The following is a 22,436-nucleotide window of genomic DNA, read 5'->3' as shown; positions in this document are numbered from 1 at the left end:
GCAACTGACAGAATGGGAAAAGATATTTGCAAATGACATATCAGACAAAGGGCTAGTATCCAAAAATCTATAAAGAGCTCACCAAACTCCATACCTGAAAAACAAATAATCCAGTGAAGAAATGGGCAGAAGACATGAATAGACACTTCTCTAAAGAAGACATCCAGATGGCCAATAGGCACATGAAAAGATGCTCAACGTCACTCCTCATCAGGGAAATACAAATCAAAACCACACTCAGATATCACCTCACGCCAGTCAGAGTGGCTAAAATGAACAAATCAGGAGACTATAGATGCTAGAGAGGATGCGGAGAAACAGGAACCCTCTTGCACTGTTGGTGGGAATGAAAACTGGTGCAGCCACTCTGGAAACAGTGTGGATGTTCCTCAAAAATTAAAAATAGATCTATCTTAAGACTGCTAGGAATTTACAGGAGTGCTGATGCATAGGGGCACTTGTACCCCAATGTTTATAGCAGCACTCTCAACAATAGCCAAATTATGGAAAGAGCCTAAATGTCCATCAACTGATGAATGGATAAAGAAATTATGGTTTACATATATAATGGAATACTACTTGGCAATGAGAAAGAATGAAATCTGGCCTTTTGTAGCAATGTGGATGCAACTGGAGAGTGTTACGCTAAGTGAAATAAGTCATACAGAGAAAGACAGATACCGTATGTTTTCACTCTTATATGGATCCTGAGAAACTTAACAGAAGACCATGGGGGAGGGGAAGAGGAAAAAAAAGTCAGAGAGGGAGGGAGGCAAACCATAAGAGACTCTTAAAAACTGAGAATAAACTGAGGGTTGATGGGGGGTGGGAGGGAGGGGAAAGTGGGTGATGGGCATTGAGGAGGGCACCTGTTGGGATGAGCACTGGGTGTTGTATGGAAACCAATTTGACAATAAATTTCATATTTAAAAAAAAAGAACTCTTGAAAACAGTCAAAAGTTTACAAAGAAAACTTTTAAATAGGAAAGGGCTAAAATGTGGTGGGCTTTAAACAGCATAATTTACCCTTGCCCAACTCCCTCCCCACTCTGGCAGCAGTCTTTTTTACATTTTTTTTAAATGTTTATTTATTTTTGAGAGAGACAGAGACAGAGTTGAGCAGGGGAGGGGCAGAGAGAAAGGGAGACAGAATCCGGAGCAGCCTCCAGGCTCTGAGCAAGCTGTCAGCACAGAGCCTGAGGTGGGGCTCAAACCCACAAAACAACAGATCATGACCTGAGCTGAAGTCAGAGGTTTCAGCTGAGCCAGCTGAGCCAACTGAGCCAGCCAGGCACTCCCTGGCAACAGTCTTGAAGAAGAAAGCTAGAGCTCCCACTGTGAGTTCCTGGTTCTAAAAATAGAGCTAAAGAGACATGTTTCCGAGAAATTGTGTCTGTCCGTTTTGATCTGTGTGAGTGCTGCCTGCAGGACTGATGCAGGGGGCTTGACTTTGTTTTGTCTAACTAGGAACTCCTCATTAAGACCAGCAGCTAAATTCTCATCAAAATCCATGGAGGACAGAAGGCAATGAGATTTATATTTAATCTGCTGAAAAAAAAAAAAAAAGCTGTCAACTAAGAATTCTATATCCTGCAAGAATTCTATATCATGTAAAACTATCCTTCAAAATAATCAAAGAGTAAAAGATTCCCTGTACAACAAAAGCTGAGAAAATTCGTCACTAGTAGATTTGCTTTACAAAAGTAACTAAAACTGAAAGCACAGTAAACAGTATCAAAACCAGAAGAAAAAAAAACACTGCTAAAAATAACTATATAGGTTAACATAAAAGGTAGTAGTTTTGATTTGTAATTTTTCTTTTTTTTTCTATAGGATTTAAAAAATAAATAAAGTAATAATTATAAGTCGATGTTAACTGGCATACAATGTACAATGTTATTTTTGACAATAGCAACTTAAAGGAGGTAGGACAGTAATATACAGGAGCAAAGTTTTTTCATAAGATTGGGATTAAATTGGTATTAATTTAAACAAGGTTATTGTAAGTTTAAGATGTTAACTGTACTCCCTGGATTAATCATTAAGAAAATAACTAGAAAATATACAGAAAAGGAGATGAAAAAGGAATCAATACCATATCTTACCACAAAAAATCAAACACAAAAGAAGGCAATAAGGAATTGAGAAGCAAAAAAGATATAAAACATACAGAACACAATAAAATGGCAGAAGTCCTTCCTTGTCAGTATTTATGCTGATTACAAATGGATTAAAGCCTTCCATTAGAAGGCTTTATACAGAATACATTTTTATGTATGGCAGAATACATTTTTAAAAAACCCAAAAATAAACAAGCAACAATCTATAAGCCATCTATAATAAACTTTACAAGATACTCACTTTAGATTTAAAGGCACAAAGAGGCTGAAAGTGAAAGGATGGAATCAGATAAATACTAATTATACTAGTATCAGATAAACAGACGTCAAGTTAAAAATTATTTTAAGGTGGGGTACCTGGGTGGCACAGTTGGTTAAGCCACTGACTCTTGATTTCAGCTCAGATCATGATCCTATGGTTCATGGGTTCGAGCCCCAAGTCTGGCTCTGCACTGACAATGTGGGGCCTGCTTGGGATTCTCTCCTTCTCTCTGCCCCTCCCCCCTGCTTGCTCACTCTCTCTCTTAAAATAAATAAACTTTAAAAAAAGTTATTTTAAGAGACAAACACGAATACTATATATTGATAAAAAAAAAATCAATCCATAATGAAGGTATAACACTTAAAACTTATAAAACCTAACAACACAGCAAAGTATACAAAGCAAAAATGGTTACACCTGAAGGAAGAAATACACAGTTGAACAATCATAGTTAGAAACTTCAATACACTGTTTTCAGTAATGGATAGAACACCTAGATAGATGATCAGCAAAAAAACAGAGAACTTCAACAAGACTATAAACCAACTAAATATAAAAGACACCTATACAACATTCAACTCAGTAACAGCAGAATATATATTCTTCTCAAGTGCACATTAAACATTCCTCAGGATATACTGTATGTTAGATCACAAAGACTACCAATGAACAAGTCAAAAAAGAAATCCAGGAACAAATTTCACCTAAATACCATCAAAAAAATAATAAAATACTTAGGAATAAATTTAATCAGTTCTGTACCCTGAAAACAGATTCATATGCAATTGCAAGGGACCCTCTATAGCTAAAACAACCTTAACCAAAAAAAGAAAACTGAAGGACTCACGTGTTCTTGTTTCAAAGTCTACCACAAAGGTACTGAAATCAAAACAGTATGGTACTGGCAAAAGGACAGATGTATATATCAATGGAACAGAATTAATCTAGAAATGAACCCACACATGTATAGTCAACTCATTTACAACAAAGGTGTCAAGACTGTTCAATGGGGAAAGAATATTTTGTTCAACAAATCATGCTGGGATAAGTGAATGCCCAAATGCAACTCATATCATATAAAAAAAAATAACTCAAAATGGATCAAAGATGTAAATATAAGAACTAAGACTGTAAGATTCTTAGAAGAGAACATAATGGCAAATATTCACAACCTTAAATTTGGCAATGGTTTCTTACATACAACACCAAATGCATAAGCAACAAAAGGAAAAAAACAGATACATTGGATTTCATCAATTTAAAAAACTTTTGTGAATCAATGGACACTATCAAGAGAGTAAAGACAACCCAGAAAATGCAAAACAAAACAAAACAAAACAAACTGTAAATCATTTACCTGATAAGAATCTATTCAGAATATATGAAGAAATCTTTTTTTTTAATGTTTATTCATTTTTGAGAGAGAGAGAGACAGAGCGCGAGCAGGGGAGGGGCAGGGAGAGAGGGAGACACAGAATCCGAAGCAGGCTCCAGGCTCTGAGCTGTCATCACAGAGCCTGATGCGGGGCTCGAACTCATGAACCATGATATCATGGCCTGAGCCTAAGTTGGACACAACTGACTGAACCACCCAGGCACCCCTATGAAGAATTCTTGTAACACAACAAAGAGACAAATAACTAAATTTAAAAAAATATTCAAAAGACTTAATAAACATTCTCCAAAGAAAATATACATATGGCCAACAAACCTATGAAAAGATGTTCAATGCAAATCAAAGCAAAATGAGATACCGCCTTACAGCCTTAAATCAGAATCAGAATAACAGATAACAAGTGCTGATGAGAATATGGAAAACCTGAAACTCTCATACATTGCTGGTGGGAATGTAAAATGGTACTGCTGCTATGGAAAACAGTTTGGTGATTCTTAAACAGTTAAAGATAGAATTACCATACAACCCAGCAATTCTATTCATAGGTATATACCTAAAAAGAATGAATGTTCATAGGAATACTATATAATCAAAAGGTGGGGGGAAAAACCCCAAATGACCATCAACTGATGAATAAGGGAACAAAATACAATAGAATATTATTCAGCCACAAAAATAATGAAGTACTGATACATGCTATAATATGGATGAACCTTGAAAACAATATGCTAAGTGAAAGAAGCCAGATACAAAAGGTCACACAACGTATGATTCCATTTTTATAAAATATCCAGAATAGCCAAATCCACAGAAACAGCGGATTAGTGATTTCCCCGAGCTGAGGCTGTGAGGAAATAGGATATGACAGCTTAATGGGTAATGCAGTTTCTGCTTGGGGTGTTAAAAGTTCTGGAACTAAATAATTGTGATAGGTACAAAACACTGCTTAATGCCAGTGAGCTGTATATTTTAAAACAGTCAAAATGGTAAATTTTGTTATATTATCTTTTATCATATATAAAAACAAAATTTGTTCTACATGTCTTCCTATAGTCTTTGAAACCTCCTAAAACCGTAACACATTTAGAAATAAAATAATTATATTGACGTTTTATATCAGGGATTGAGAAACTTTTTAAATGAATATTTTAGGCTTTGCACACCTTTCTGTGTAGTAACTATTCAACTGTGCTGATGTAGCATGAAAGCAACCATAGATATTAAGTAAGCAAATGGGAATGACTATGTTAGAATAAAATTTAATTTACAAAACAGGAAGCAGGCCAGATTTGGCCTGAGGACTGCAGTTGTCCAAGCTCTGTTGTATACTACTCTTCTTTAACTATATTAATGGGGTTATTATATAAATTAAAGTTGAACTAAATTAAAACAACAAATGTGTCAGTATATGAAGTCTATAGTAGTAAGAAGTTTACATTTACTGAGAGGTTTATGTTTACTGAAAAGTTATATTTACTGATATCAAATGAAGTAAAGTAAAACAAATTAAAACTCAAACAGAATTGATAAAACCATTAACAGAAGTTTTACATTTACTTATCAACTAAAATGTGAACTTCAATGTGAACAACAGATAATCCATAATCTTTTTTAAGCTAATAACTTTCATCCTTTGGCCCAACTAAAGTGTATGCATCTGGGTAGCTAAGTTGACATAATTTCTTTTTCACTATCTTTCTCAATTTTCTAATGAAACTGAAACTTACTTTTTAAGCCTATTCTTTTTCTGAAATTTATTATGTTTATAACTATTTAGCTGGGTGCTTTTGTTCTCCTTTAGAGCTTTATTTTTTTGTTTTGTTTTGTTTCTTTGGTCATGATTAAAATTTCCTTAAACATTTAAAGGAATCAGAATTAAGAAATGCTTACATATTATTTCATAAACCATTACCAACTTGAAATACTAACAAATAAGAAAATGAGACAGCAAAAGTAAAAAGAAACAAAGTGCTCAATTAATCTACAAACCCTATGATCAGGCCAGAAAAATCTCAAATTGAAAATTTAAGAGATACTTTTAACAGTATGAAATTCAAAATAACTCTGATATTGAACTCTAAATCAGTATTTTATTTTATAGCTCAGCTAAATTCTCCAACACTTTGGAACATTAACTTTGAACAAGCCCAAAGTTAATGACATAGCAAGTGGTTCAGTGGCCTGTACATACTAAACATTCGATGTTATTGAGTGAAATGCTGAGAAATCACTCTATTCATGGAAAGTTACTCTCTCTAAAAGAATAAAATATCTTTTGCAAACTAGTATCTAAAGTTTATTCTTCCTATTCAATTTTTCAGCTTGGAGAGAATGACTAATAGCACAGAAATGACAAAATTTTTCCTTTCAACCATCTCAACTAGTTTTTTTCTTTTTCACTACTTGCCAGTGGCAATTAGCCTAAAAAAAGATCTTTTTAGTGATAGGTAGCCAGGATGAATAAAGGAATTTAACTTTCAAATAATTTTATGAAATTTCTGTAAAGGATTTAGAATAATTGCTTTTTAAAAAAAACGTGTAATGTATTTGAAAAAGAAACCGCTAGATAAATCGTTTAAGTAAAATTCTAACTCTGAAAGAAAAATCTCTTATGATCTTTGTTCTCTGAACATTTCAAAATCAAATATAAAAACCTGATATCCTAAATACATCATCTGTTCATGCACTAAAGATTCCATGCTTTAGCAAAACTTAAATTTTTATTGTAGTGCAACTACTTATATCCTCATTTTATAGAATTATTTCAGCACAGTAAGCATCAAGCACACAATGAACACTGTTAAGTATTGCTTAAGAAAAAATAAAGATGGATACGATAAAAGTAGAAACATTTTTAATCTACTTTCAAGCTATTACTCTTGGTACAGCTAAACAGAAGCCAAATTTAAAAGCATCACTGAAGAACGTAATTGTGTATACAGAAATATACTGCAGAATATAATTTTTTTCCCAAAACTAGTATTCATTTGTGATAAAGTACTTACTCTAAAAGAGGTGGAAGTATTTCACAATTCAAAACAAAATCTCTGCATTCGGCATTGTCACCAGCAATATTGCCAAGTGCCCAAACAGCCTTAGAAAAATGAGAAAGAGATACCCTGTTACAACAATATCTTAAATAAGATGCTTTCTCTTACAAATAAGATTTTAGTACAGAATGAACAAAGTAATAGCTTCCAAGATGTTTAAAAAAACAAAACATTCTAGATGGACAGTAAGAAAAGTTTAAAAGTGCCATTTACTAATATTTTTAGTCAAACTGAAGGATTGGGCATTAAACAATTTTTTCATTACATACTAGTGAAATGTTTATTCTGTTCAACAAAGAGACTGTCTACTCCAAATCTACATGGGTTCAGATAAGATATATTAATTTAGTGAATTATTTAATTACTTATACTAGAGGTTTGCTCTTATGCCAAGGAATCCACTCACTGGGAAGGGACTGATTTGTAAAAAAAGGGAAGGAGACACAAAACACAGAAAAGTGAGGTAAAGCTAATATAAGAATTGGCTTGGGATTGATCTTTGAAAATAAGTTTAGGGGCGCCTGGGTGGCGCAGTCGGTTAAGCGTCCGACTTCAGCCAGGTCACGATCTCGCAGTCCGTGAGTTCGAGCCCCGCGTCAGGCTCTGGGCTGATGGCTCGGAGCCTGGAGCCTGTTTCCGATTCTGTGTCTCCCTCTCTCTCTGCCCCTCCCCCGTTCATGCTCTGTCTCTCTCTGTCCCAAAAATAAATAAACGTTGGAAAAAAAAAATTTTTTTAAAAAAAGAAAATAAGTTTAGAATTAGTCCAGGTTCATCATAATTTTTTTAAATAATTGGAAATAAAGATTCACTTATTAAACTTCAATTAAATGATAAATTCTACAAATACAAATCATCATTTCATTATATTCTTATTCAAATTTTTCAAATAAGTACACAAGTAGACATAAGTTACGTTTTTCAATTGACAAAGTTTTAACATTTAAAACATGAGTTAATATTTTTAACATCAACTCTAGACCTAAGTTTATTTTCTATTTTTTTTTTAATTTTTTTTTTTAACGTTTATTTATTTTTGAGACAGAGACAGCATGAACGGGGGAGGGTCAGAGAGGGAGGGAGACACAGAATCTGAAACAGGCTCCAGGCTCTGAGCGGTCAGCACAGAGCCCGACGCGGGGCTCGAACTCATGGACCGCGAGATCATGACCTGAGCCGAAGTCGGATGCTTAACCGACTGAGCCACCCGGGCGCCCCTATTTTCTATTTTTTTAAGAAAAACCTTCTATAAGGGGCACTGGGTGGCTCAATCGGTTAAGTGTCCAACTCTTGATCTTGGCTCAGGTCATGATCTCATGGCTCATGAGTTCAACCCCTGCGTTGGGGCTCTGTGTTGGCATTGCAGAGCCTGCTTGGGATTCTCTCTCTCTCCCTCTCCCTCTAACCCTCCCCATCTGTCTCACTCTGAAAATAAATAAAATAAACTTAAAAAAAAAAAAAGAAAGATCTTTTATGAGATAGGTGCTTTAACCAAGTAAGCCATATATAGCTACCTTAAGAAAACTCTTTTAAATTAATGATATTTTTCACCCTGTGGAATCGATATCCTATTGGTGGGGAAATCAATACATATAACTTTTTTGGAGGTCAACTTTGAAAAATGTAATAAGAACTTAAAATTTTTTCTTTTACCATAATTAAGTCATTTTTCCTAATGAAATAATCAAGAGACAGATAAAGATTGATATATAATGTTCCTCACATATCAATAACATTAATAAGCTAGAAATAACATGATGTATAATATAACTGAGGGATAGATAACAAATTATGGTATATATCTGACTAGATAATGAGTAATCAATAAATCTTCTTGGAAGAATAATTAATGTCATTAGAAAAGGCTCCTAATATCAATGCTATGTGGGGGGAAAAACCCCATATACTGTATATATAAAACTAAACAGATGAATGGACAACAGATAAATTTGCCATAAAAACAGTTCAAAACAAAAATACCACATTTTATTTTCTTTTGTTGGTACAAATCATATGTGATTAAAATTTCCCTCTTACAACAACTATGAGAATTTATTTATGTTTATTTTAAAACAGTTCTATTAAAAATAATGTGATATTTAAAAAACAACAACAACAACAACAAAATAACCTATGGACAAGCAAAGAATGAGGAGTCAGACCAGGCCAGGTTTAAAACTTGGTTCAGCCATTCACTGTGACTTTGGGTAAATTACTAACTTTCTGGGTCTCAGTATGCTCTGTTATACATGGGAATAGTAATTTTTGATAGTTGAGATCATACTTACAGAGAACCCAGGATTATGCCTGAGACAGTGCATTCTACTTTCATTCTAATTTGACACCAAATAGAAATTACTGTGTTTTAAGAAATGAAATGCACATGCAACTCTCAAGAAAACATGAAAATCTAGTAAACATAACCATTCATATTAGAAACATATACCTGTTCTTGCACATCTTCATGTTCTGAATTAAGAAGTTTGATAAAAATTGGAACAGCTCCAGTTTCAATCACTACCTTGGTATGCAGAAAAGTTCCAGATGCTATATTAGTTAATGCCCATGCAGCTTCAAACTAAGGAAAAATAGAAGTAGAGTAAGTGAGAGCACCAAAGAAATGTCAAAAAGAAAGGAAAGAGGGAGAGTAAAGACTTAGCTGAACAACCTGGAAGACTGATTTACAACTAGTAAAATTAATCAGATTTCATAAATAAAAATTCTTAATTTTAAAAAAGGACTCAATCTGGGGCGCCTGGGTAGCTCAGTCGGTTGAGCGTCAAACTTAGGCTCAGGTCATGATCTCAAGGTTTGTGAGTTTGTGCCCCACAGCAGGCTCTGTGCTGACAGCTCAGAGCCCATTTCAGATCCTCTGTCATCCTTTCTGCCCCTCCCCTGCTCTCTCTCTCAAAACTAAATAATAAAAACATTAAAAAAAAAAGACTCAATCTGGAAAAATAAAAACTGAAAAAAATATAATGAAAATGTATAAAATCATGAACAATAAATGAACACATCTGAAATTATAATTCACAAAACTAATGTTTAGTATTAAAGAGTCAGGTATTCTAACAGAAGCAATGCTCTTTTGGACAAACCTAACTTTTTATAATTAGTAAATTATATTGATTAGTTGTTTTTTTTTTTTTTTTCAAAAAAAAAAACTTAATCACATAAAAATATTTTAAGAGGTAAAAGAGCTTATACTAAAATGTTACAACCCTAATTAGCTAAGGGTCAAAAAAATTTACCCATTAATATTTTAATTTGAGGTTTTCTAAAACAAAAAATTTATTAAAGGTTGACAGCTACAAAATTTTTATTAAATTAACAATGATTTTATATACTTTTTCCAAAATTGTTTAACAGAACAAACGTTCCTAGGAGAAACCAGCATTGCAAACATGACCAGGGCCAGACAGGTGGCATCACCTCTCCCTTTATTCCTGAATGCTTAAATATATTCAGTACTGTAGAACTTCCTTTCACTAGAAACTTTAATCACATGTTATTTCTGCAAAGAATTAAGAAAGAAAACTTTAGAACTCACTTGTAAAGTACAATTTTCATTTCTTTCAAGAAATTTCACAAATCTCTGTACAACTCCTGGTTTCTGTATAACCTGATCAATTGGTGGATTAGGTTCTAAAAATTAAAAAGAATTAAGTTATTACATGACACAAAAAGACAATAATCTGGTCCCAGTGTCAATTAACAGGACGCACAAAATAACTTTCCTAGGTTTCACTGACCAAGTTTAAAAGCCTCAGGTATATGTAATTGAAGTAAATAAATGTTCTCCTAATTGCAATGTTTACTGCAAAGCAAATTCTTTTACATTGACCACAGTAAGACAAATCCTAAAATATTTCCTATACAAATATTTAATTTTGTAAGTTGAAGGCTCACCTTCACAACATGGAGTATTTCAGTCTAACATTCGAAACACCAACTGAAAGATAATGTTCCCTCTAATTCTTTATAAGCATACTCCACTTTCCAGGGATGTCCCCTTCCCTGTCAACCATTGTCTAATGCTTTCCAGTCAAGTTATATTCCATTTTGTCAGAGTATAATCCATTATTTACAGAAATGCTACTGAACTATTAGTATTCTTCATAAATTTTCATGAAATGCAGAGGACTTTTGAGAACCACAAAATCTCTAGGAAATTTTCAAACAAAGATACGCAAAAATAAAACCAAGATATTTTAGCGATTGGCAATCTAAGTACCAAAAAGTCTTTCTTCTCCCTTGGTTTCAACAAAAAGTATATTCTTATGGTTCCCCAGCAACTTCTCGGTTAGTGTTCCTTATTTATCAGTCAGTATAGCATAAGACTCTTGAGCTCCAGGTTTTGAGTGAGTTCAAGCGCCATGCTGGGTGTGGTGCCTACTTAAAAAAAAAAATTAATTAATTAACTTTATTAAAAAAAATAGATATTTTTTAAAAAGTTTTTTATTTTGAGAGAGAAAGAGAGAGCGTGTTTGTGCACAAGCAGGGGAGGGGAAGACAGAGAAGGAGAGAGAGAGAATCCCAAGCAGGCTCTGCGCTATCACTGTGTAGCCTGACATAGGGCTTAAACTCACTAACTGTGAGATCATGACATGAGCCAAAATCAAGAGTTGGACGCTTACTCGACTGAGCCATCCAGGGACCCCCTCCAAAAATATATCTTATTTAAAAGTACATTTTAAAGAAAAATTAAGATGTACAAAGAAGAGTGCCTTAAAAAAAATCCAATAAATAAAACTCTAGTGCAGAATCTTGTAATATCAAATAAGCATACTGAAATGGGTGATGAGTTAAGGAGCGCACTTGTTATGATGAGCACTGGAGGTTATATGTAAGCAATGAATTACTAAATTCTACTTCTGCAACCAATATACACTATATGTTAACTAACTAGAATTTAAATAAAAATTTGGAGGGAAAAAAAAAGTGACATCAATTTTAAATCGTGTCATTACAAGTTCAGTTCATTATCCATTAGCATTAGCAAATTTTAAAGCTTATTTTATCATGTTGATCTAGGAAAAGTAATGACCCATAGCCTTCTTTTATTAAATGATTAAATTTTCTGGTTTTATAAGATAAATGTACTAAATTAAATTGCTTATTAAAAATCAATTCGTAAAATAATAATTCTTGCCTTTAGAAAGCAGCTTTCTAAATTTCTGTGTTGCTGTAAGCTGTTGATCAGCGTTATTAGAAAAAATCATCTGAACCATATCTGTGGTGATAACTTCTTCCTAAAACACAGAAAATATAATTTATCATTTACATATTTTATATGAATAATATTTGTTGTATCCACTACCTCCAAAATATTATTGAAGTATAATCTGAAATATATTTTTGTAATATCTACCTCTGGAATAGGTACAGTGGAACTGATATCTGGATCCTGGATTGGACTTTCTAGCATAGATTCATCATTTCTGGGCAAAGAGACATTTCTGCGTTTGAACAGCTGTAATAAAGAACAAACACTTTATACATAAAACACTGAATTCCCATAGAATTATATTTTTCATTTAAGTGTACAAAACAAACTAATAATCTTATCATTTAAAATTCCAAATATTTTAGGTGTTTCTCAATCACTATGCCATGAAGACCTTAATAATCTTTGAGAAGTTAAACTTTCCAAGCTAGGTTAGCCTCTATCCTGCAGATTGCTCTAAGTCATTCTTAATTTCAGATCTTTTACCAATGGCGGGTCCCTTCAGTGCAGTACACATTTATGTTTTATAGTACTTGTAAAAGCACATATGCTCACACTAGTGTATGAGATGTCTAAAAATTTTTCAAAAATTTTTCCAAGAAATCTTAATAAAAAAGCAAATTAGTTACCTGAGAAAAATAATGTGGCATATTAACACACTTAGTATATCAGATTAATAAGGAATAGAGAACAACTCTCAGGAAAGATGGCCCTATCCTTATTATTTCAGAAGTGAAAAAAAAATAAAGAAAAAAAGATAAGAGAAATAAAGCATAGAGAAGTCACCGAGTAGGATGCATAGATACATTTCCTACATCAAAATAGAGAGGAAAATTTCTGGTATCATATTCTTTTTGATAGCTAAATAATTACCACTCTTCTTCAGCCAGTATAGTTCTTTCTAATCATTCACTCAACAGATTTTTTTAAATTTTTTTTTGAGTTCCTACTATAATATAGTTAGGACTGTGCTAGATAATACAGATAGGGAGATGACAAATCATATTTATAAAACAGGGTCTTTCTCTACTTTCTTCATTGCTAGCCCTTTCTGCACATTAGTTTTAATTTACGCATGTGAAGACTATACCCTCTTAATTACTTATAAATATTTCTAAACTTAAGTATAACTTGGAATGAAAAGCATTGAGAGGCACTCTTTCTAATGATGCTTCTATTCCTTATGTCACATATACAAAGTTCAGAACAGAGAAGTCTTAGAGATCTAGCTGGCTGATGAGACTACAGAAGGAACAGTATGATCAGCATAGGAAGATGACTACAATTAACTTAAAAGCAAGAACTGTGAAAACCACAAAGCAGCAAATGAATACAATATTTTTTGGGGAAGAATTTTACAATGACAAACAGAAGTGATCTAAACAGGCTTAAGGGTAAAAAATCCTTAGCACTGGGATAAAATATAATTAACAGAAAAGTTTTATCAATAGAACAGAAAAGCTGTTCCTCTCAATGATTAAAAATAGTACAGGTTTCTGATTCATGAATTATTCCTGGAGTCTAACAAATTAAAGGATAGGCTTATATTCAATTTCCTAAAACACTTTTTCATTTAAAATTATCTAAAAATAAGCAATAATAACGCAACTTCTAAAATCTATACAGTTTTGTGATAAACAGAATTAAATATTTTGAAACACCTACCTGTTCTTCCCTTTTTTGTTTTCGAAGCTGTATTCCTTCTTCTTCTCTTCGTCTGCGCATCTCTTGGGGGTTTAGGGCTTTGTTCTTATAACTTTTCATTCTATAGTTATCTTTCCCTGGACTAGCCATGGCATCTTAAGGTTAGGAGAGAAGAAAACAGATACTTGTAACTCTCAAAACAACATGAAATGTTTACTCTAGGGAAACTAAGTTCATGCTTACTGCTTAAATAGAATTACAAAATCCATTCTAAAGATCATGTACAAAGAATACATTCCCTCATTCCCATAACAAAATTGGAGCAAAAGGACCAAATATTTTAAGGACTAAACTATCAAACAAATAATAGATTTTGGTCTAAACACAGATAAAGTCATTACCCTAACTTCACTGGTTTTAAGACGCACTCCACAAAGCCTGCTGTTTTAACCTTTCTGAAGTAGGAAACGTCTTATATTCACTGTCAGCCAGGAAATTATCAATCATGAAATAGTTGGGTAAAAAACTTCTAGGGGTGCCTGAGTGGCTCAGTCGGTTAAGCAGTTGACTCTTGATTTTGGCTCAGCTCATGATGTCATGGTTTGTGAGATGGAGCCCCACATCAGGCTCTGCGCTGAAGGGCAAAGCCTGGTTGGAATTCTCTCTCTCTTTCTCTCTTTCCCTCTCTCTCTCTCAAAATAAGTAAATAATAATAATTTTTTTAAAAAAACTTTTTATTTTTTAATGTTTATTTATTTTGAGAGTGAGAGTGTGTGCATGCACAAGCAGGGGAGGAGCAGAGAGAGAGGGAAACACAGAATCCAAAGCAGGTTCCAGGCTCTCAGCTGTCAGCGGAGAGCTAGACGTGGGGCTCGAACCCATGAACCGTAAGATTGTAACTTGAGCCACAGTTGGATCCTTAACCAACTGAACCACCCAGGCGGCTCCAACGACATTTAAAAAAAAAAAAGAGAATTGAAAAAAAAAACCTCCTAAGTTATGCTCCCAACAAGATCAAGAAATGGCCAGAATGAAATACCTTATTTTCAAGGGAACATGGTATTAGGCTTCAGTAAGCACAGGTCAAATATTTTTGGGGGTCTGGCTTCTTTTATTTACTTAAAGTGCTGCCTTCAGAGCTAAGACTGGGGGTGCCTGGTGGCTCAGTCGGTGGCTCTGCCTCTCCCCTGTTCATGCTCTGTCTCCCCCCGAAAATAAAATAAAATGTTAAAAAAAATTAAAAAAAAACAAACTAAGGCTGCATGGGTCATGACTTCAGTCACGACTACAATACTAGTTTGCAGTACTATGGTATAATTAGTTCTTTTTAAATGCTGAAATACTTATATATTTTTAAGTAGTTTTATTATAAATGTATTTAAAAACATTAACTTTTATATAAACATTTTCTTACAAATGCACTTACAGTATTTTATGTAACATGTTACCTTTAAAATAATATAATAATTTTACTTTCAGAAACCAAAGAGAATATTGTGATCAATTAACACTATGAAGTAAACAGAAGAAAAAGAAGGTTGGCATTTATCTGCTATCTCTGATGTCAAAGGCAGACTAATGAAGTAGCAAATTATACTGTAATTAGTAGAGTAGCTGAAACATATGCATTGAATCCCGTGAAAGCCCAGAAGACCAAGCAGCTAACTGTGCCTCAGGGAGCTCTGAAAATCTTCACAGTTATCTTAAAGGAAGAGCAAGAATTTGCCAGGAAAGAGGATGAAAAGAGAAAGGGAAGGAACAAGCATTTCAAGCAGAGGGAATACATGCAAAGGCACAGTTCTTGCAGAAAACTGGCATAATCACAAAACAGTAAGAAATTAAGTGTGCCTAAACAAGATTCATGGGAGAAAAGGCAGGAGATAAAGCTAGAAATGTAACTAAGAACACCTACGGTTCCTGCAATGAGGTTGAGAAATTTGGATTTGATCCTAAGGAACAGAATTAAAGAAATTAAAGAGAAGATTGTTTTGAACTTTGATGATGAAGACCAGAACTAAATTAATAGTTACACTGGAAATGTAGAAGACTGTTGATTCCAGAAACATTGCAGAAATTGATTCAAAAAGAATAAGAGACCAAATAAATATAAGAAATATGAGGTGAATAAGAAAAAGGAGTTTAGGAAACCCCATGGTTTTTAGCTTGAGCTATTTCAGTACAATGACAAAATAAGCCAAGACAGGGAATACAGATGGTGTATCAGAGGGATGGTTTTGTTTGATTGCTAGCTTGTTGGGGCGCCTGGGTGGCGCAGTCGGTTAGGCGTCCGACTTCAGCCAGGTCACGATCTCGCGGTCGGTGAGTTCAAGCCCCGCGTCAGGCTCTGGGCTGATGGCTCGGAGCCTGGAGCCTGTTTCCTCTTCTGTGTCTCCCTCTCTCTCTGCCCCTCCCCCGTTCATGCTCTGTCTCTCTCTGTCCCAAAAATAAATAAAACGTTGATTGCTAGCTTGTTTTTGAGATGAAAACAATGAACTGTTTTCTTTTTAAAGTTACATACAGTAAAACAAGCACTCCTTTGGTATAAAGTTCTATGAATTTGACAAATGCACAGCATAAAACCATCACAATCAAGATACAAACAGCTCCATGACCCCTAAAAAACTTTGTCATGCTGAGGTGTCTGGGTGGCTCAGTCAGTTGAGCATCCGACTTTGGCTCTGGTCATGATCTCACAGTTCGGTTCGTGGGTTTGAGCCCCAGGTCAGGCTCTGTGCTGACAGCTCAGAGCCTGGAGCCTGCTTCAGATTCTGTGTCTCCTTCTCTCTCTGCCCCTCCCCCCCGCCCCAGAAGTAAATAGACATTAAAAAAACATTTTTTTTTAATAAAAAATAAAAAACTTCCTCATGCTGCTCCAATTAGCCCCTCTTCCACCCTTAATACCTGGCAATCACTGACTTGTTCTCTATCTCCACAGTTCTGACTTTTCCTGAATTTCACAGTAAGTGGAATAAAAACAGTGTATAGTCTTGAATTGGCTTCTTTCATTTAGCATAGTGTAGCTATGAGATCCATATTGTTGGCATATATCAATAATTCATTCCTTATTGTTGAGTAGTATTCAATTCCATGCTTATATCACAGTTGCTCGATTCATTAGTTGAAGGACATTTAGGTTGTTTCTAATTTAGTACAATTATGAATAAATGTCATAAATATTCATGTACAGGTTTTTGTGTAAATATGTTTTCATTTCTCTCGGGTAAATATTTAGAAGTAGGACTGATGGATAACATGGTAAGTTTATGCCTCCCATTTTATAAGAAACTGCCAAACAGCAAAGTATTGTACCATTTTGTACTCCCATCAGCAATGTGTAAGAGTTCCTGTTGCTCTTTGTTCTGCTACAGGTGGTACTGCCAGAATTTTGTTGTTGTTAATTGTAGCCATTCTAATACACGTATAGCAACTTACATTTTAAATGTGTTCAATTTATAATACTTAGGACACATACAGGAGATTTAGACCTATAGATGGTTAAAAATATGGGTCAAACCTCAGGAAGAATCCTAATTGATAATCCAAGATCATGCAGAGCTATAAAAGAAAGGTGGCCAAGGATTGAAATCTTGAGGATGTTTATCTCTTAGTGGGAAAAGGAACAAAGGACCAAAAAGAAATAGGTCAGAGAAATAAGAGAACCAGAAGAAAGAGGAAAGAGAAGAGAATTCAAAAGACAAGGTTGTATTTAATTTATAGTAGCACTGAAAACAGACCACTTGATTTATTCATTCTTTGATTCATCCAGCAAATCTAAGTGCCTACAATAAGCCAGGTGCCACACAAGGCATCAGATTTGATAATTAGGTCACTGGTAAAGACAGAGAAATTTCATTAGTGGTGGAGCTAAAAGTAGAATGGAATAGGCTGAGCACTTCAGAATGATTTGAAAGATACTTTGTGCCTCTGAACTTAACACATGTACATCATAGCAATTAAGGTATATTTATACTCGACCAAAATCCTTCTTTAAAATAATTAATGAATTGATTTCAATAATACTGTGTGGACCTACAAATACTTATCATTAGAAACAGCTCAATCTAACTTAATTAATAAAAACAGTGTGCAGCAGTATTCCCTAAGTATTTCATATATAAACATTCTGGCTCATTAATAACAGGATTGGCTCTGAGATGAGAAAAAGATGAGTTCACTACAGAACAAACTGGACTTCAACATTAGTTGTTGACTTATGCTCAATAAATATAAAATATTTTAGCAAAATGAAATGTTCATAGTAATAAGCCTCTTAATGTTTATCACCTACACATTAGGCTTTTCGAGGCCATCGGCCTCTAATCTTTTTTTGATCACATATCTTTATGCATGCAAAATATGTTTGTGCAGGGGCGCATGAGTGCCTCAGTCAGTTACACATCAAACTCTTGATTTGGGCTCAGGTCATGATCTCACACTTCATGAGATCAAGCCCCACAACACATCAGGCTAAGAGTGCAGAGCGTGCTTGGGATTCTCTCTCCCTCTCCCTCTGCCCCTTTCCCACTTGTGCTCTTCTAAATAAATAAATAAATAAATTTGTGTATTCATCCTCAATGTTTGTTTATTTATATACAAGTATTACTAGCCTAATAATCTCTCCCATTACAAAATTCACAAATAGAAAAAATTTTTATAGAATAGTTTTAAAAGGTAAAGAAACAAGTTCTAGTATTTTCTCCCCACATCTACTTCAGTTACCTTGTGCCTCTCCAGCCTACACACTGGACACTACTTCTAATTAATCATTAATCTAGGTGCCCACATTAAAATCTTTAATATAAATGTTAACCAAATAAAATCTACCCCCAACAACTCATGTATCATTTGTTCCTTTTTCTGGTACTATTTAACACCTGCATCCTCACTGCAATTGCTTTAAAGGAGACATATAGTCCAAGAACAATCTATAAAGGTACCTCACCAGAGAGGATTGTTCCCTTTTATGTAAAATAACTCTAAAGACTACTTCAAAGGTTACCATCTCATACAAGTTACTTTAAATATAAGAAATGCCATTCAGATACTTTGAGACTGCAGAACAGAGATTCTTTCTCTCTCTCTCTCTCTTCTCCCAGTTATAAGCTTATTTTTCACTCAGCTTTCTGAAAAACTGTTTTGAGGTTGGGCAAGTAATTGCATTTTGAACTTCTTCTAATATATATTAACGGAATTTCTTGTGCCCCTAAAGCCTCCATTTCTACGGGTCTGGATGCGTATTAGTAAAAATATAAGGCTGGTACAAAGGGGTAAGTGTTCTGACTACAGCCCCTATAACCAAACAAGCAGTACTTAAAGAGCTAAAGGATAAGGCTGTTTCTTGTTTACCAAAAAAGAAAATCGCTTACTGAGTGCTGTAATTAAGAGACATCAAGTCAGACGTAAAATGCTTTTAAAAGCCTAAGAGTAAATGCCGATGTCATATTCTTTTGAAGTATCACTATCTCGTTGCACACCTTTCGAATCCTTCGCCTCTCACGCATTACCGAGGAAACACTTGTTAAATTTTCATCTTGGAACGGAGCTATTAGAAGCATCTATCCCACCCAGTCCCGCGTCGACATCCAGGTGGAGGAGGGAAGCTGGTGGACCGCGAGCGTGCGACAAGTAGGCCCCCGGGGCCACCCGTGCGGTATTCTGGACACTGTGGAACTTCTAATAAGCTGCCGGACCCACACAGACGCTAAGTCCCAGGACTGAATGGCAACATTTGACCAGACCGTGTACCTCCGAGAACGGAGCTACCAAGGCACGGTGAAGCGGCACCGGGCAGGATGAGCTCGGCCGTTTAAGGCTCCTTCCGAGGGCCAGCCCGGCTGGCTGCGAGGATATGTAATCCCCCGCACCGTCGCGTCAGCAAGGAAAAGGTCCGGCTGCCACGCCCCCGCCACCAATGTGTCCCTTAGGGAACCCTGCAAAAAACCCTGGCAGAATGGCCTGGTCCTCAAGCCTTCGCAAGGAAAGGGCTAAATACAGTGACCCCTGGAACCAGAAACCCCCAAAGGGACCAAACCCAAGCTTCACCCAAACTGGCCTGTATCACTCCCACTTACCCATTAATGTGGCACGATCCGCTGCCCTAACTTCCCAGTCCCCGGTTGCGGCGTCCGCTGCAGGTAGCAGTGGGGTCGCCACTCCGCCCCTAGCGTCGAGCGTAGCGACAAGGTTCGCAACTCAAAATGGCGGCTACCTGCGCCCCTTCCCCGAGACCCCGAGACTCAGCTCCCAGAAGCCCTTGCAAGCGGCGACCGCAGCGGCGGTGGTGGCGGCGGCTGCACCGACCGGCAGAGGGGCGGAGAGAAGCGAGCGCAGAGCTCCACCCACCGAAGGAGGAGCCGGTACCTGCGCTGACTCCGGGATTTCAATCGGGCGCGGTAGCTGTGGCAGCAATGAGTTCTACTGCCCTAAGTCTTCTATGGGAGCTCTCATTCATTCACTCATTCGTTCTTTTGGTTTGTTTGTTCAGTCACTCATCCTACAAGATCGTATTGATGGAGAGCCTAATCTGTGCTAGGCACTGTTTTAGATATTGGAGCTGAAATAGTGTGCACTCTGGAAAAATTCCAACCTCGTGGAGCTTTACTGAGGCTCTCCTTAAGCTTCATTAAACCTCTTCCTATGTCCTGCTGGTTTGTTTCAAGCTTTTCAATTTGCCATTTATTTAGAATTTGGATTCTATAATATCTGTGGATTTTTGACCAAAAAATAGTCATTGATACATGAATAATTCCAAATAAAGAACTCTAAATTACTATAACACACATAAGCTTTGTAATCCACTCTGGAGTTCAACAAACAGTATTGAAAAGATCTGTTTCCAGAAGTGATGCTGGACACAGAGTATAGTAGATAACACATGATAGCTGCCCTGAAGAAGATCCTGTTTTCTATCTCTTGTTCTTTTTGTTTTCTTTTCTGAGAATTTCGTGGTTACCTTTTGGCTCTCTATTGAGATAGATAGATAGATAGATAGATAGATAGATAGATAGATAGATGATAGATACATACATACATAGATTCTGCTATTGTGTTTTTAATCCCAAGAGCTATTTCCTTTTTGATTCAGGGATTAAATATCTTTTTTTTTTGTCTCTCTTAAGATATTAATTGTAGTTTCCTTTAAGTATTTTTTTCCTCCTTCATTTGTTGTCTCTGTTTCTTCAGAGTTTTGTTTTTTCCTTTTTCATCATTTGGTTTTCAACTTTACTACTACAGGCTGTACTCTAATGCCTAGTGATCCTTGAGTATCCATTCATATTTAAGAATGAGACACTAAAGAAAACTATTGTAAATTTGTATAACAGCCCATTGTCTGCTTGCCAATTGTCCTCCCTACAGAGTAATAACCTGGGATATTGGCTGTTTCATTGAAGGACTTTCCTTATCTGTAGGTCTTATCTTTTGGACCAATGATCTTCCCTGGAGAAGAATTTTTTAATCTCCTGACTGGAAGACACATATCAGACATCAGAATGTGTTGGGGGAAATGGCTAGGAGCCTCGTAATTCAGTATTTAGCTTTCACTCTTCCCCACTTACAGTCCAACACATTGACTCCTCCCCACCCCCCTCCACTTAGCTGTGCATTTCTGACATTATAACCTTGCTGGTTCATTTTCTTCATAAAACCAAACCTGTAGCCTTCTGTCTTGGACGGAAAGATCAGTCAATTGGCAACCTAGTGTTGGAGGAAATCTGGAGATGGTTCTAACTGCTCTTTATTCAGACTTTTCAGCAAAATGTTCCTCTTTCCAGGCCAGTTTTAATATGGTTTTCAGATGTGTCAGGTCTTTAATTTCTGAACATTTCCTGAGTTCTGGTGTATGAAGTGACTTGTTTTTGTTGACTTCTCTTCTTATCCAAGTTAGTTTCTACTCATCTATCCTTTCGTAGCTTTCAAATTTTGTTAAAATCTCATCAGCATTTTTTTTTTTTGTTTTTAGTCTTCTGTCATTTTAGTAGATTTCGAGAGGCAGGGAATATAAATGTACATGTCCAATCTGCCATATTTAACTACAAAACCCTAAATATACTGTACATCATCAGGTTTTGCCACTCTCCTATGTAAATATTAAAATAGTTTTCTCCAAGAGCCTACATGATTTGGCCCCTGTCTACAACTCTGACCTTATATAGTAACCACTCTTCCTTCGAGAACATTCTGCTCAAGTCACAAAATGTTCTTTTTGCTCCAATCTTAGAGCCTTTGCTCTAATTATTTTCTTTGCCTGGAATGCTCTTCCTCCTGTTGGTGCAAAGTTTATCACAACACTCACCTTCTCAGAGAGACCTTTTCTAACTACATTAGTCCTCTCTATAAATAACTCAGTTTTATTTCTTCATAGCACCTATCATGATCAGTTCGTTTCCTTGTTTATTTTCTGCCTCACTAGCATGTAAGCTTCAAAGGGTGTTCATTTTGTATATTTTGAAGACTTCTGCAGCCCCAGTTCCAAGCAAAATGCCTTTCGAATAGACACTCGCTATATATTTATTGAATGAAATGAAAACTGAACCCTAAAAATAAGGTGTGTGTGATCTTGTAACCTTGAGGCACGAACTCATCTTAGTTATCCTCCATCTGTGGAGCATAGTTTGGATTTTGGAACGTAGTAGGATTATAAGCCCTTTATCGATACACATCGGTAGTCAGGCCCTAGGTTATTATGGATTCGTGTAATGTCCTAGGATCCGTCGTACGAATTCATTCTGAAAATTCTCAG

General features: G+C 35.6%; 1 protein-coding gene across 3 annotated transcripts in view; it reads right to left on the bottom strand.

Moving 5' to 3' along the window:
• KPNA5 (karyopherin subunit alpha 5) overlaps positions 1-19,994 on the bottom strand; it is a 43,962-nt gene extending 23,968 nt beyond the window's left edge. Inside the window, exons 1-7 of one of the 3 annotated variants that reach the window (XM_025925590.2) lie at positions 19,768-19,994; positions 13,718-13,851; positions 12,197-12,298; positions 11,978-12,077; positions 10,376-10,470; positions 9,272-9,403; positions 6,784-6,872 (exon numbers count right to left, since the gene is read on the bottom strand). In XM_025925590.2, coding sequence (XP_025781375.1) covers positions 6,784-6,872; positions 9,272-9,403; positions 10,376-10,470; positions 11,978-12,077; positions 12,197-12,298; positions 13,718-13,851; positions 19,768-19,771 — 656 coding nt within the window. In that variant the 5' untranslated portion in view covers positions 19,772-19,994. Of the gene's footprint in view, positions 1-6,783; positions 6,873-9,271; positions 9,404-10,375; positions 10,471-11,977; positions 12,078-12,196; positions 12,299-13,717; positions 13,852-19,062; positions 19,145-19,170; positions 19,738-19,767 lie in introns of those variants that run through there. The other 2 variants (XM_086707665.1, XM_086707664.1) reach the window with 2 other exon arrangements.
• Between the last annotated feature and the right edge of the window lie 2,442 nt (positions 19,995-22,436).

This window comes from Puma concolor, chromosome B2 (genome assembly GCF_028749965.1).
Source record: "Puma concolor isolate L17-30 chromosome B2, mPumCon1.1.hap2, whole genome shotgun sequence".
NCBI classification, from domain to species: Eukaryota; Metazoa; Chordata; class Mammalia; order Carnivora; family Felidae; genus Puma; species Puma concolor.
The sequence above is the reverse complement of the archived record's forward strand: the minus strand, read 5'-3'. Positions and strand labels throughout refer to the sequence as shown.